Raw genomic sequence first — 14647 nt, forward strand, 5'->3', positions numbered from 1 at the left:
CTGCACTCCAGCCTGGGCGGCAGAGTAAGGCTCTGTCTCAAAATAATGATAATAAAATAAAATAAAAAATAAGTACTATAAATTTTTACCAAGTAATTTTTAATTTGCATGAGGTATATACCAGTAATTCACCTTTCTGATAGTGAAATACAGACACACCTAATTTTACTGTGCTTTGCTTTACTGTGCTTCACACATATTTAAGGTTTGTGGCAACCCTGCATTAAGCATTTCAGTAATTCTTACAATATTTCCAACTTTTTCATTATTCTTTCTGTTATAGCAGTCTGTAATCAGTGATCTTTGATGTTACTATTTTAATTGTTTGGGGATAGAATGAAACGTGCTGTTAACTGGTAATACGTTTAATGTGTCCTGACTGCTCCACTGACTGGCCATTCCTGCTGCTCTCCCTTTCCTCGGGTATCTCTATTCCCTTAGACACAATATTGAAATTAGGTCAATTAATAACCCTACAATGACCTCTAAGTGTTAAAGTGAAAGGAAGAGCCGCACACCTCCTACTTTCAATCAAAAGCTAGAAATGATTAAGCTTAGGAAGGTATGTTGAAAGCTGAGACAGGCTAAAAGTTATGCTTCTTGTGCCAAAAAGTTAGCTTGTGAATGCAAAGGAAATGTTCTCAAAGGAAATCTAAAGTGCTACTCTAGTGAACACAAGAATGATAAATGAAACAGTTTCACTGCTGATACGAAGAAAATTTGAGTGGTTTGAAGAGAACATCAAACTAGCCACAACATTCCCTTAAGCCAAAGCCCAATCCAGAGTAAGGCCCTAACTCTGTTCAGTTCTATCAAGGCTGAGAGAGGTGAGGATGCTGCAGAAGAGAAGCTGAAGCTAGCAGAGGTTTATGAGGTTTAAGAAAAGAAGCCACCTCCACAAGAGAAAAATGTACGGTGAAACAGCAAGTGCTGATATAGAAGCTACGGCAAGTTATCCAGAAGGTCTAGCTAAGATCATCTAATGAAGGTAGCTACACTAAACAGATTTTCAATGGAGATGAAATAGCCTTCCAGTGGAAGACGCCATCCAGGACATATAGCAAGAGAGGTCAGTGCCTGGCTTCAAAGCTTCAAAGGACAGGCTCACTCTCTTGTTATGGGCTAACACAGCTGTAAGCCAGTGCTCACTGCACATTATGAAAATCCTGGGGCCCTTAAGAATTATGCTAAATCTACTCTGCATGTGCTATAGAAATGGAACAACAAAGCCTGAATGATGGCACATCTGTTTACAGCACAGTTTACTGATTATTTTAAGTTCACTGTTGAGATCTACTACTCAGAAAAAAAGATTATTTTCAAAATATTATTTCACATGGACGAGGAGTCACCAAGGAGCTCTGATGGAGATGTACAAAGAGATGAGTGTTTTCATGTCTGCTAACACAACGTTTGTTTTGTACTCCATGGATCAGTAAGTCATTTTGACTTTCAAGTCTTATTATTTAAGAAAATACATTCCATAAGGCTGTAACTGCCTAGCTAGTGATTCCTCTGATGGATCTGGGAAAAGTAAATTGAAAACCTTCTGGAAAGAATTCACCATATTAGCTTTGCCATTAAGAATATTAGTGGCTGGGCACAGCTCACACCTGTAATCCTAGCACTTTGGGAGGCCAAGGCGGAAGGACTGCTTAAGCTCAGGAGTTCAAGGCTAGCCTCAGCAACATATCGAAACCTTGTCTCTACAGAAAATTAAAAACATAGCCGGGTGCTGGGTGTGGTGGCGCACACGCCTGTCATCCCAGCTACTCAAGAGGCTGAGGCCAGAGGGTCACTTGAGCCCAGGAGGTGGAGGCTGCAGTGAGCTGATAGTGCCACTGCATTCCAGCCTGAGCCAGGGCAAAAGAGAAGTGACAGGGCGAGACCTCGTCTCAAAAAAAAAAAAAAAAAAAAAAAAAAAAAAATTGTGATTCATGGTCAAAATATCAACATTTACAGGAGTCTAGAAGTTGATTCCAAACCTCATGGATCACTTTGAGGGGTTCAAGACTTCAGTGAACTCACTGCAGATGTGGTGAAAACAGCAAGAAAACTAGAACTAGAAGTGGAGCCTGAAGATGTGACTGAATTGCTGCAATCTCATGATAAAGCTTGAATGATGAGTTGCTTCTTCTGGATGAGCAAAATAAGTGGTTTCTTGAGATGGACTCTACTCCCAGTGAAGGACATTGTTGAAATGACAAGAGACTTTTTTTTTTTCTTGAGACGACGTCTCGCTCCACTGCCCAGGCCAGAGTACAGTGGCACCATCACTGTTCACTGCAGCCTTGACTTCCTAAGCTCAAATAATCCTCCTACCTCAGCCTCTTGAGTAGCTGAGACTACAGGTACATGCCACCACACCAGGCTAATTTTTGTATTTTTAGCAGAGATGGGGTTTCACCACATTGCCCAGGTTGGTCTTCAACTCCTGGGCTCAAGGGATCCACATGCCTTGAAACTCCCAAAGTACTGGGATTACAGGTGTGAGCCAACACAACCTGCCAAAAAAAAAATTTTTTTTTTTTTTTTTTGAGATGGAGCCTCGCTCTGTTCCCCAGGCTGGAATGGCACAATCTTGGCTCACTGCAACCACCACTTTCCAGATTGAAGCAATTCTGCCTTGGCCTCCCGAGTAGCTGGGACTACAGGGGCCCACCATTACTCCTGACTAATTTTTATATTTTTAGTAGAGATGGGGTTTCACCATATTGGCCAGACTGGTTTTGAACTCCCAGGCTCAAGCAATCAAGCAATCCCCTCCCCCATCCCTCACAAAGTGCTGGGATTACAGGCGTGAGCCACTGCACCAAGGCCTGAGAATTTTTTTTTTTTTAATTGAGATGCAGTCTCGCTCTGTTGCCCAGGCTGCAGTGGGCAACTTAGCTGATAAAGCAGTAGCAGAGCTTCAGCGGACTGACTCCAATTTTTTTCTTTTTTCTTTTTCTTTTTTTTTTTGTTGAGGTGGAGTCTCACTCTGTCCCCCAGGCTGGAGTGCAGTGGCATGATCTTGGCTCACTACAACCTCTGCCTCCAGGGTTCAAGTGATTCTCCTGCCTCAACCTCCTGAGTAGCAGGGATCACAGGCGCCCGCCACCACACCCAGCTAATTTTTGTATTTTTAGTAGAGATGGGGTTTCACCACATTGGCCAAGTTGGTCTCGAACTCCTAACTTCAAGTAATCCACCCACCTCGGCCTCCCAAAGTGCTGGGATTACAGGCGTGACCTACGGATTCCTGGTCTAATTTTTGTATTTTTAGTAGAGACAGGATTTTGCCATGCTGGCCAGGCTGGTCTCAAACTCCTGACCTCAAGTGATTTTCCCACTTTGACCTCCCAAAGTGCTGGGATTACAAGCGTGAGCCACCGTGCCCAGCCTGACTCCAATTATAAAAGAAGTTCTACTTTAGGTAAAATGCTATCGAGCAGCATTGCACACTACAGAGAAATCATCTGTGAAATGAAGAATCTATGATGCAGAAAACTTCATTGTTATTTTAAGAAATTGCCACAGCCACTCCAAACCAGCAATCCCACAACCCTGATAAGTCAGCGGCCATCAGCATGGAGGCACGGTTTTCCAGCAGCAGAATGATAAATATCTGCTGAAAGCTCAGATGGCTGTAGTTTTTAGCAATAAAATATTTTTAAATATAATACCATTGTGCATTTGATAGACTACCATATAGTGGAAACATAACTTTTTTTTTTTTTGAAACGGAGTCTTGCTCTGTCGCCCAGGCTGGAGTGCAGTGGCCTGATCTTGGCTCACCGCAATCTCCGCCTCCTGAGTTCAAGCGATTCTCCTGCCTCAGCCTCCAGAGTAGCTGGGATTACAGGTGCACACCACTGCACCCGGCTAATTTCTGTATTTTTAGTAGAGGCGGGGTTTCACCATGTTGGTCAGGCTGGTCTTGAACTCCTGACCTCAGGTGATCCACCCACCTTGGCCTCCCAGAGTGCTGGGATTACAGGCATGAGCCACCAGGCCCAGCCGGAAGCATAACTTTTATATGAACTGGGAAACTAAAAATTTGTATGACTTGCTTTATTCCAATATTCACTTTAGTGCAGTGGTTTGGAATTAAACCTGTAATATCTCTGAGGTATGCCTGTACAACATTTTTTTGTTTACATGATGTCTTGTAAAAGATTAGCATAAACTGTTAAATATGTATTCTGAAAGTACATCATCTAGATTTAAATCTAGACTATTTTCTAGATGTGTTATCTGTGGCACGCTCTTGGCAGTCTGTGCTCAATTTCCTCACCAGAAAATTGAACATAACAATGTTGTCACCTTTGTTCTTGGCACATGGCAAATGCTCAATAACTATTAGCTTTAATTATTAGAAATATCTGGATTTGGCCGGGCGCGGTGGCTCAAGCCTGTAATCCCAGCACTTTGGGAGGCCGAGACGGGCAGATCACGAGGTCAGGAGATCGAGACCATCCTGGCTAACACGGTGAAACCCCGTCTCTACTAAAAAAATACAAAAAACTAGGCGGGCGCCTGTAGTCCCAGCTACTCCGGAGGCTGAGGCAGTGTAAACCCGGGAGGCGGAGCTTGCAGTGAGCTGAGATCCGGCCACTGCACTCCAGCCCGGGCGACAGAGCGAGTCTCCGTCTCAAAAAAAGAAATATCTGGATTTAAAGGATATCCTCTGTAACAAATATCAACTTACCAAATGTAATGTATTCATTCAAAAATATCTGAGCACTTACTGTGTCATAATTGTTTTAAGAGTTAGTAATATAGCAGTAAACAAAACAAAATTCCTGCCCTCAAGGAACTTGCATATCAGAGGCAGCAGATGAATATGTGTAACAGAGGAAGGCAAGCACAGAAAAAAAAAGTCACGAGTGTGAGTGCATACTATGTAATATAGGAGGTCCACTGAACAGAACAGAGAAAGTGAGGGACAGTGGTGGGAGAAAAGATCAGAGGGGGGCAGCAAAGAGCCAGATCTGTACAGGCCAGTAAACAATGAGATGAGAAGCCACTGGAGAGTTCTGAACCCATTTGACTTAGTATTTTTAAAGAATCCCTCTCGCTGCTGAGTGGACAGCAGACTATAGGGCTAAACATTTTACATGGTTTTGTGAGAAACAGGCCATCCTTCAAAGCCCATTCAGTACTGAACTTATAAGCCAAATACATCAAACTAAGGATATTACTGGCTGGGTGCAGTGGCTCACGCCTATAATCCTAGCACTTTGGGAGGCTTAGGCAGGCGGACTGCCTGAGCTCAGGAGTTTGAGCCCGGGCTCGGAAGCATGGTGAAACCCCTTCTCTACAAAAAATTAGCCCGGCATGGTGGTGCTCACCTGTAGTCCCAGTTACTTGGGGGACTAAAGCGAGAGGATGGATTGAGCCCAGGAGGTCAAGACTGCAGTAAGCCAAGAGCATGAGTGCCACTGCACTCCAGCCTGGGTGACAAGTGAGACCCTGTTTCAAAAAAAAAAAAAAAAGTATTATTTAACCGTGGAGTTTAACTACAAATTAAGACATGTAATTTCATCCGTATAACCTAAGTCACTTTAAAAAGTGACAAATGAAAAATGAGTATGAGAAAAATTAATAGAAAAAGGCTCAGTATGCTTATTTGCATTGTTCTTTCTTTTAATATTAAAAAAAAATTTTGAGAGACAAAGTTTCACTGTTGCCTACGCTAGAGTGCAGTGGCACGATCACAGCTCACTGCAGCCTTCAACTCCTGTGTTCGAGTGATCCTCCCATTTCAGCCTCCCACATAGCTGGGACTATAGGCATGCACCACCATGTCCGGCTAATTTTTAAATTTTTTTGTAGAGACAAAGTCTGTATTGTCCAGGCTAGTCTTGAACTCCTGGGCTCAAGAGATCTTCCCTCCTCGTCCTCCCAAAGTGTTAGGATTACAGGCGTGAGCCACGGCACCTGGCCTTGCACTGTTCTTTACTGATTTACTAAAAACGTATGAAAACAAATGGAAAAAACAAAAACAAAAAACAACAAAATTGAATTTTCAACGCATGCCTTTTTTTCTACTATAAAAATATAGGCTATTTGAATGAGAATTCTTGAAACACTTCATTCAATAATTGTTGAAAAAGCATACATGCATATTTACCACATAATGGTGAGTGCGTGCAAAATTATAAAAGATTATTTATATTAAAGTTATTTAGAACTTAAACACTGTCCTAAGAATTGAGAAGCTAAATAAAATTCATGTCAAAACAAGTATCCTAGCCCAGGCACAGTGGCTCATGCCTGCAATTCCAGCATTTTGGGAGGCCAAGGTGGGTAGACTGCTTGAGCTTAGGAGTTAGAGACCAGCCTGGGAAATGTGGCAAAACTCCATTTCTACCAAAAATACGAAAATTAGCTGGGCATTGTGGCGTGTGTCTATTGTCTCAGCTACTTGGGAGGATCACTTAAACTACTTGGGAGGATTGCTTAAACTTGGGAGGCTGAAGCTGAGATGGCACCACTACACTCCAGCCTGGGTGACAGAACAAGACACAGTCTCAAAAAAAAAACCAGAAATGAAATATTCTAAAATTGGCTAACTAGACTCTTCTTAAATGAAGTACAAACCATTCATGTGCACTGTTGCACATTAACAAAATCACTCGCATTTAATAATTTGTTAGCTAAATCTATCCACGAGTAATAAATAGCTATAAATTGGCTCTAACATGGGAATATATTATGTTCCTTTACCTGTACTTAATTTTCAGGCAAAAGAGCCCTGGTAAGCCAAAATAATTTCTTGCCAATTTGGAAGAGGGGTTGAATAACTGGAAGGCCCTTTCTCCAGTGTGCTTTCCTTGTATATACTGTCGCCCATTGTCAAACACCATGAATTTGGTATCACATATTTTAGAGGATTCTTTTTCTTGATATTGTTCAGTCTCAAGAATAAATTGTCTGCTTCAATGTGCATTTATAAAATAAATCTTTTTAGGTTTTAGAAATGTTTTACATTAACAGTTACTTTAAAATCTTGAGAATACACAAAACAAGCTGAATAAAATATTAAGAATTGGCAGATGTAACTCACAATGTGTCTTTCTAAAGACTATTCCTCAACATGTCTTTTGAAAGGGTATTTCTGCAATATGCTTTGCAATATTAAAGTGGAAGCCACTTATGATTTAGCAAAAATAATACAAGACACAAACAACAGAGGTATTTAAATAAGCTGTCCTATGTGTAGGCTACACTGAGTCTTAAGAGAGAGTACTCACTGAAAATAATGACTTCATGGATGAAGATACAGTTCCTACATACTTGTAAATAACCTAGTCTGCCAACAATATCTTTATTTTCTCAAACACTGTATTCCTTCGATTTTTCTAGTATTATACTGTTCTGTGTGTAACAGTAATAATAGTAATAGATGTTTCAAGAGTTTACTGTATGTCAAGTACTATACTGTTTCACATTTAATCTTCACAATCCTGTAAAATATCATCTCCATTTTACAGAGAAATAAAGATACCATTCCAACACATAAGATCACCGTTTCTAGTAGAAGAACTAAGATTTCAATCCAGTTCTCACCTCTGAACGACTAGCTAGTCCCAGATTTATTAATCACCATCTGGAGGTACCTAAGTATAGTGGCAAAGTATGTTTGGCTAGCAAATTATTATAAAAATACATAGATGGACAAACACATAATTAAGCCAAACAAGAAAAGCTCACATGAAGTGCTAACTTGAAAAACAGAGAAGACTAAACAGTAAAATATGTTGTCACCAAAGGTAGCTGAGACTAAAAAGTTAACTGTATATAAGAACCTTCAAAAGTACTAAAAATGTACTTTGAATCTGTAAAGTGATCTTCACTAAAACAAACATTGGAAACAAGTAGGAAAATAACATAAGAATACAGAAGGCCAGGGACAATGGCTCACGCCTGTAATCCCAGCTCTCTGGGAGGCCAAGGCAGGCGGATCACATGAAGTCACGAGTTTGAGACCAGCCTGGCCAACATGGCAAAACGCCAACTCTACAAAAATTAGCTGGGCATGGTGGCGCATGCCTGTAATCTCAGCTACTCGGGAGGCTAAGGCAGGAGAATCGCTGGAACCCGGGAGGTGGAGGCCAGTCGCAGTGAACTGAGATCACACCACTGCACTCCAGCCTGGGTGACAGAACAAGACTCCATCTCAAGAAAAAAAAAGTACAGAAAAAGATTCAACTGTGGAGCCATACTGTGAAACCTTGAGTACTAGCTAATGGCACTCAAAATAAAAAAGGCTAAGTACTGTCAATGGACCTATCAGTAAACAGATGAAAAACTGCCTTGTAGGCCGGGCGCTGTGGCTCACGCCTGTAATCCCAGCACTTTGGGAGGCTGAGGCGGGCGGATCAATTGAGGTCAAGAGTTCAAGACCAGTCTGGCCAACATGACAAAATCTCGTCTCTACTAAAAGTACAAAAATCAGCCGGACATGGTAGCATGTGCCTGTAATCCCAGCTACTCAGGAGGTTGAGGCAGGAGAATTGCTTGAATCCAGGAGGCAGAGGTTGCAGTGAGCCGATATCACGCCATTGTACTCCAGCCTGGGCAAAAAGAGCGAGACTCCTTCTCAAAAAAAAAAAAAAGAAAGAAAGAAAAAAAAGAAAAACTGCTTGTAAACTAAAACTAAAGCGTGCAAGAAAATGTTAAGAGGCAGTTAAGTACTTTTTAAAAGCACCCTGACAGTAGTACTAAATAGATTTAACTACAGAAAATTACCCCTAAGAAATGCTAGCAGAAATAAACCAAACTCATCTTTCTTTGGAATTAAATTCTTAACATCTACTTGTGTCCAGTTACTAGAAAAGGAGGAGAATAATTAATTCATTGTTTCAGCAATAACAATTACTTACAGTTGGTTCAAAGAAAAGTTGACATGGGAAGACTAGAAAGCTGACAACTATCTTACCATCTCTGCTTTCAAATTCCAAGAAGCAAACTGAACAGAGATTTACTGGTAAGATAAGGAAAATAAAGGGGATGACATTTGAAGACTGAAAGAAAAGAAAAACAAATAATCCGTTCAAGTTGTAGCATATCCATAGTGGCAAGGTTCTTTAAGGCAGGTATTGAATGTTTCAAGTTCAGAAAATAGAGTACTAGACCAGGCGCAATGGCTCCCGCCTGTAATCCCTGCACTTCAGGATGCTGAGGCAGGCAGACTGCCTGAACCCAGGAGTTCAAGACCAGCCTGGGCAACATAGCAAGAACCCTTCTCTACAAAAAAATTTTTAAAAATTAGCCAAGCATGGAGGCACGGCTGTGGTCCCAGCTGCAGTGTGCATGTTTGCGTCACTGTGCCCCAGCCCGGACAACTGAATGTGACCCTGTCTCAAAAATAAAAAATAAAAAGAAACTAGAGTACTAATCCAGTAAATAATAAATGTACTGTCTGTTAAAATAAATGAATGTACTATTCTTTATAAAAGCAAAAGTTTCTCCCTCTGGAGTCAGGAGACTAGAACAGTAGTTTCTACAACTCTATTACATTATCTAAACATTTAGGAACTAAAACCAAGCAAATATACATTAATAAAAATCAACTTATGAGGGAATATGCAAGCTATGCTTAGGAGAATAACTTAAAATGGACGTTGCCTTAGGACCTAAGCCAGAGCTGTCTGAATCACTATCATAAAAACGGCCACTGAGGCTGGGCAAGGTGGCTCATGCCTGTAATCCCAGCACTTTGGGAGGCCGAGGTGGGTGGATCACCTGAGGTCACGAGTTTGAGACCAGCCTGGCCAACATGGAAAAAGCTCATCTCTATTAAAAATACAAAAATTAGCCAGGCGTGGAGGTAGACACCTGTAATCCCAGCTGCTCGGGAGGCTGAGGCAGGATAATCATTTGAACCCAGGAGACAGAGATTGCAGTGAGCCGAAATCATACCACTGCGCTTCAGCCTGGGTGATAGAGTGAGACTGTCTCCGGAAAAAAAAGGGGGGGCGGGCCACTGATGAAATAGATTTACCACTAATATTACTCCTTGCAAGGAAAGAGAAGGATTCACTGAGCTTAACCAAGTAAGTAGCAGTTTTGATCTACCACTACCATTACTATGTAATGAAGTGTCATCTTCACTACATTCCTCAAATCTGGAGAGAAAATAGAACTGCAGCAACTTTCAATTTTACCATGTATAGGATGACAAAATATAAACACGTCCAATTTTATTACAGCCACAAGTAAAGATAGACAGGTCATAGGACGACAGTGGTTAAGCCAGTGCTCCTAGTTGGTGGGAATGGTGCCACTTATCCTTTCCTGCCACATCGCCTTTTACGCAACTTGACGAGTGGGAAGATACTGGCATCTCGAGCTCTGGCAGGCCTATGGTTTTATCTGCTTCCCCTCAGTTCCACAATGTTGTGCAAAACAAATCCCTCTACTGCCACTAGGAGGTGCAGCAATTGTGGAAAATGTCCCCCCACTTTCAGAAAGTCTTCAAGGTCTCAAAAGCCAATGTTTGAAATAGATCATTAACACTTTGGGTGGCTGAGATGGGTGGATCACCTGAGGTCAGGAGTTCGAGACCAGCCTGGCTAAAATGGCAAAACCCTGTCTCTACTAAAAATACACAAATTAGATGGCTGTGGTGGCAGGCACCTGTAATTCCAGCTACTAGGGAGGCTGAGGCAGGAGAATCACTTGAACCCCAGAGGTGGAGGCAGCAGTGAGGCGAAATCACACCACTGCACTTCAGCCCAGGCAACAAAAGCGAAACCCCATCTCAAAGAAAAAAAAAAAGAGCCAGATGCAGTGGCTCACACCTGTAATCCCAGCACTTTGGGAGGCCGAGGCGGATGGATCACGAGGTCAGTAGATCGAGACCATCCTGGCTAACATGGTGAAACCCCCATCTCTACTAAAAATAAAAAAAATCAGCCAGGTCTGGGGGCACACGCCTGTAGTTCCAGCTACTTGGGAGGGCGAGACAAGAGAATCGCTTAAACCCGGGAGGCAGAGGTTGCAGTGAGCCAAGATCGCACCACTGCACTCCAGCTTGGGCGACAGAGCGAGACTGGGTCTCAAAAAAAATAAGATAAGATAAAATAAATACATCATCATACTTAAGAGCCACTACCATACTGAATCTAAGAGTGGCTCCAGGAAACACATTTTTCAAAGAGTACATTTTTTTTTTCTGAAGTAAAACCTCACTGGGTATCAATACACACTAAAAGTCCTAGTCTTCCTGAGTCATGGTGTGTATTTACTGCATAAAATATTTAAGTATAACACTTATTACCACTTTTTAAGAAAATTTCCCTTTTCAGCCTAAATTGCCTACAGAGGATAATGGCTACAAAATTTGTCTGCTATTGTAAAAACTAGTTCCAACTACTTTTCCTTGATGGAAACGCATTTCTCCAATAGCCATTAAAGGTGGAAAAAGTCTTACTCTAGCCAGGTCCCCTCATTTTACAGATAAGGAATGCAACATCTGGAGATTCATATGATTCTGCCTCAAATCATACATACAGCTAATTAAAAAGGTAATGCCAGAATATGAACCAGACAGTTAAACCCCCTAACCTTTCTCTCATATAAACCCTCATTCTATTGATCCACCTATTTGAATAGTCCTTAATTGCTTCACTGTTTCTTCATTTGCAAGTTCCTTCATCATTTTAAATCTTTGATAATCAGACCAGCCATTCTATGGATCTGCTGCACATCTATTACGGCATTATAAGGTGCACAGTCTAACAGATCCACAGTTCTGTAAGATGCTTACATTTGGGGGGAAGAATTTCTTCTCTTCTTGCCAGTGAAAGATGAAAATTAAAATCCCGAGTACTCATCAGTAAATTAACCTCATGTTCTAATCTTAATGTGTCAGAAACCCACAAAAGCCTTAAAAAGTTTTTGGTGGCAACATTCTTCTATGTTCTTGAATAATGTGGTTGAAGTCTACATCCTAAATTGGGTAGTAAAAAGACAGATAATATTTTTCAACAATAGCTTTTCCTTTACATAACTACTTACATGGTAAATTTAATCTAAAGCACATGAAGATTAGTAACAAGTGTGATAAGCAAATATGAAAGGTACAACAATAGTAGGAATATTGCCTCAATTTCTGTCTTACGAACAAGGTACAGCCTCTTCAAATTTTTGAGTACCACAAATTTAGTCCTCTAAGAGAACAAGGTGTTTCTTAATGGTTTTATTCTGCTGACCTCTGACTTACAAATAAAGAGGCAGTGCCAGGCACGGTGGTGCATGCCTGTAGTCCTGGTCACTTGGGAGGCTGAGGCAGGAGGATCACTTGAGCCCAGGAGTTGGAGGGTGCAGTGAGTTATGATCACACGAAAGAATGAGACCCCATCAAAATTAAAAAAAAAAAAAAGAAAAAGGCAGTTTTTAGTCTTCTTTTGGCCTTTAAAAAACTATTTAAGTTGATATCCTAATCTTTACACAATATACTAAAAAAAGGCCAATGAACCTGGATCTGGAAAAGAACTATTAGTTTATTTCATCTTTGGTAAGCAAAAGCAATATATAAATAGCTAAATAGTCCAAAATAAACAGCTAAAGCCTTAATAGCCAAATGAGTTGTTATAAAGGAAAATTATTAAAGCAAATCACTTTTCAAACTTGAAGCTTCTCTCTTAAAGAGATTTATCTCTAAATGCAAAACATTTGCTAGTTTCAAAAGTACACTGATCTAAACACACGTTAAGGACTTTATATGCAATACAATCCCTTAACCCTTAAGCCTCAAAACAACATTCTAAGGTAGGTATTGTTGCATTTTCATTTTGCACCAGAAAAAACTAGGGCACTGTGAGGATAAGTAACTTCCCTAAGGTTACAAAGCTTGAACCCAGCTTTGCAGGTTCTGAAACCTATGCTCCTTGGGCACTCTATTGCCTTCTTGGTAGCACAGAAAATACAAAAATATGATCAAGCTCTAAGTTCTATCTCATGCATCAGACAAAGCACTGGAAATTACTTTGTTTCCTGGTGTCAAGAAAACAGTTTGTTATCTATACTTCCTGATTTTAGGTTAGGTGGGTGGCACAAATGAACTGTTTTTCTCACCACACTTATTGCATAATCATTAAAACCCAAAAGGAAGAGGACTGCCTAAATTCTTAAACTTTATTTCCTGCTGGCCTAGAAGACCTTACTTAACCACTGTTATATCTATTATACTCATTTTAAAAGTTAAGGTTTTCCTTGTGCAAGTAAGAGACTGAAGTTATTTCAGTCTTAAAGAAAATCAACTACGTACTGGTCGTTTTACCTGCTTTTAAAAGCAGATCAACAGGATATAAACCTGCGTTGTTTTTTTCTTAAGGGGAAATTTCTTAATGACCTCTTAATTTAATCGAATGGAACAAGTAGCACACCAAAAATGATGTGTAGTGGAAAAAGAAACAGAAGAAAAAATCGCAAGAAGTTATATAGTGATCTACTTTCACTAGTGTTAGAAAAGCAAAGGATGAGTCTCTTTTTGAGTAACTTCAGGCTGACCACAATAGCCACTTGTTACACTACGAACACCCGCTCCAACACTTCAGGTTCATTAGGAATTAAGAGGAGGCCAAGAAGGTAAAAGACACAATCCAGCCAGGTCTAAGGTCTCTCCGTACTACACCCTGAGGGACACAGAGAACCAGTGCATTGTGCCCCCCAACCCCAAACCTTCCCTGCTCCCCAGGAGGCAAAGCCCACAGCCTGGGGCCAAGATAGTCCTCTGGCCAGGGCAGTGACCCAGCGTCAAACAACGCGCCCCTTATGACCAAAGCGTCGGCACCCAGGGGTTGGAAGAGGGGAAGGGACAGGAAGGCCTGGAAAGGAGAGAAGGGTGGCCAAGATGATGTTTTTTAAAACTAGGGAGGGTCCCTCCCCAGCCTCGCCAGCGGGGATGAGGCCCGGGGCCGGGAAGGAGCGGGTCGCCGCCATGATGGGACTGGCAGAGCCGGGGGGCGTGACGTGGGCAACCCCTAGCCCAAGGCCAGCTCCGTCTCCCCCTACCCCCTCCCCCACGTGGGCCTCGGCCACAACTGCCCCCCGATACTCACGCTTTGTCCACCAGCTCGCGCACCTTCCACATGTTCAACATCGTGTCCCGCGCGGGACGGGCCGCCGCCTCCCTCTCCTGCTCCCCACGGACCCTGGAACACTTCCGTACCGGGGCAGTTCCAGGCCGGGGTCACCGCCGCCCACCACCTCGAACTCCCCCAGTCAGGTCCTTCCTTTGCTACAGCAGCGGCGCCGCCGGTGACACGTCGAGACGCGGCAGCAGAGGCGCTGCGTGGAGCGGAAGTGCCCGACTTTCCGCCGCTGCGCGCGGGGCACGCCGGGACTTGTAGTTTTCCCTGAGTGCCGAGCGGGCCCGGTTCAGTTGCGAGAGCTGAGAGGAGTTGGGATGATTTTTCTCAAACTTTCCCAGTCCCCTGCACCAGACCTACCGAGCTGGAAATTTTGGAGGTGAGGCCCAGCGATCTGTGCTTTTGCAAATCCTCCAGGTGATTCTGATCACGCTCAAGTTTCAGAACCACTGGTGCAGGATCTAGTCACACTCAAACACTTTTCAAATGTAAGGCAGTATTGCTATGTTATTAGTAATGATTATACAGAAGTATGATTGGCGTATGTATTCCTCATCGACAGA

The 14647-nt window shown here is 42.2% G+C and overlaps 1 protein-coding gene across 13 annotated transcripts in view; it reads right to left on the reverse strand.

The window, feature by feature from the left end:
- The window catches only part of CLINT1 (clathrin interactor 1), a 73234-nt gene extending 58964 nt beyond the window's left edge, over positions 1-14270 (reverse strand). For 8 of the 13 annotated variants that reach the window (XM_073994675.1, XM_065547008.1, XM_073994670.1 and 5 more), the window contains exon 1: positions 14055-14270. In XM_073994675.1, coding sequence (XP_073850776.1) covers positions 14055-14095 — 41 coding nt within the window. In that variant the 5' untranslated portion in view covers positions 14096-14270. Of the gene's footprint in view, positions 1-5333; positions 5455-14054 lie in introns of all 13 variants that reach the window. The other 5 variants (XM_073994673.1, XM_073994676.1, XM_073994672.1 and 2 more) reach the window with 1 other exon arrangement.
- Positions 14271-14647: the final 377 nt, after the last annotated feature.

Source organism: Macaca fascicularis, chromosome 6, assembly GCF_037993035.2.
Source record: "Macaca fascicularis isolate 582-1 chromosome 6, T2T-MFA8v1.1".
NCBI classification, from domain to species: domain Eukaryota; kingdom Metazoa; phylum Chordata; class Mammalia; order Primates; family Cercopithecidae; genus Macaca; species Macaca fascicularis.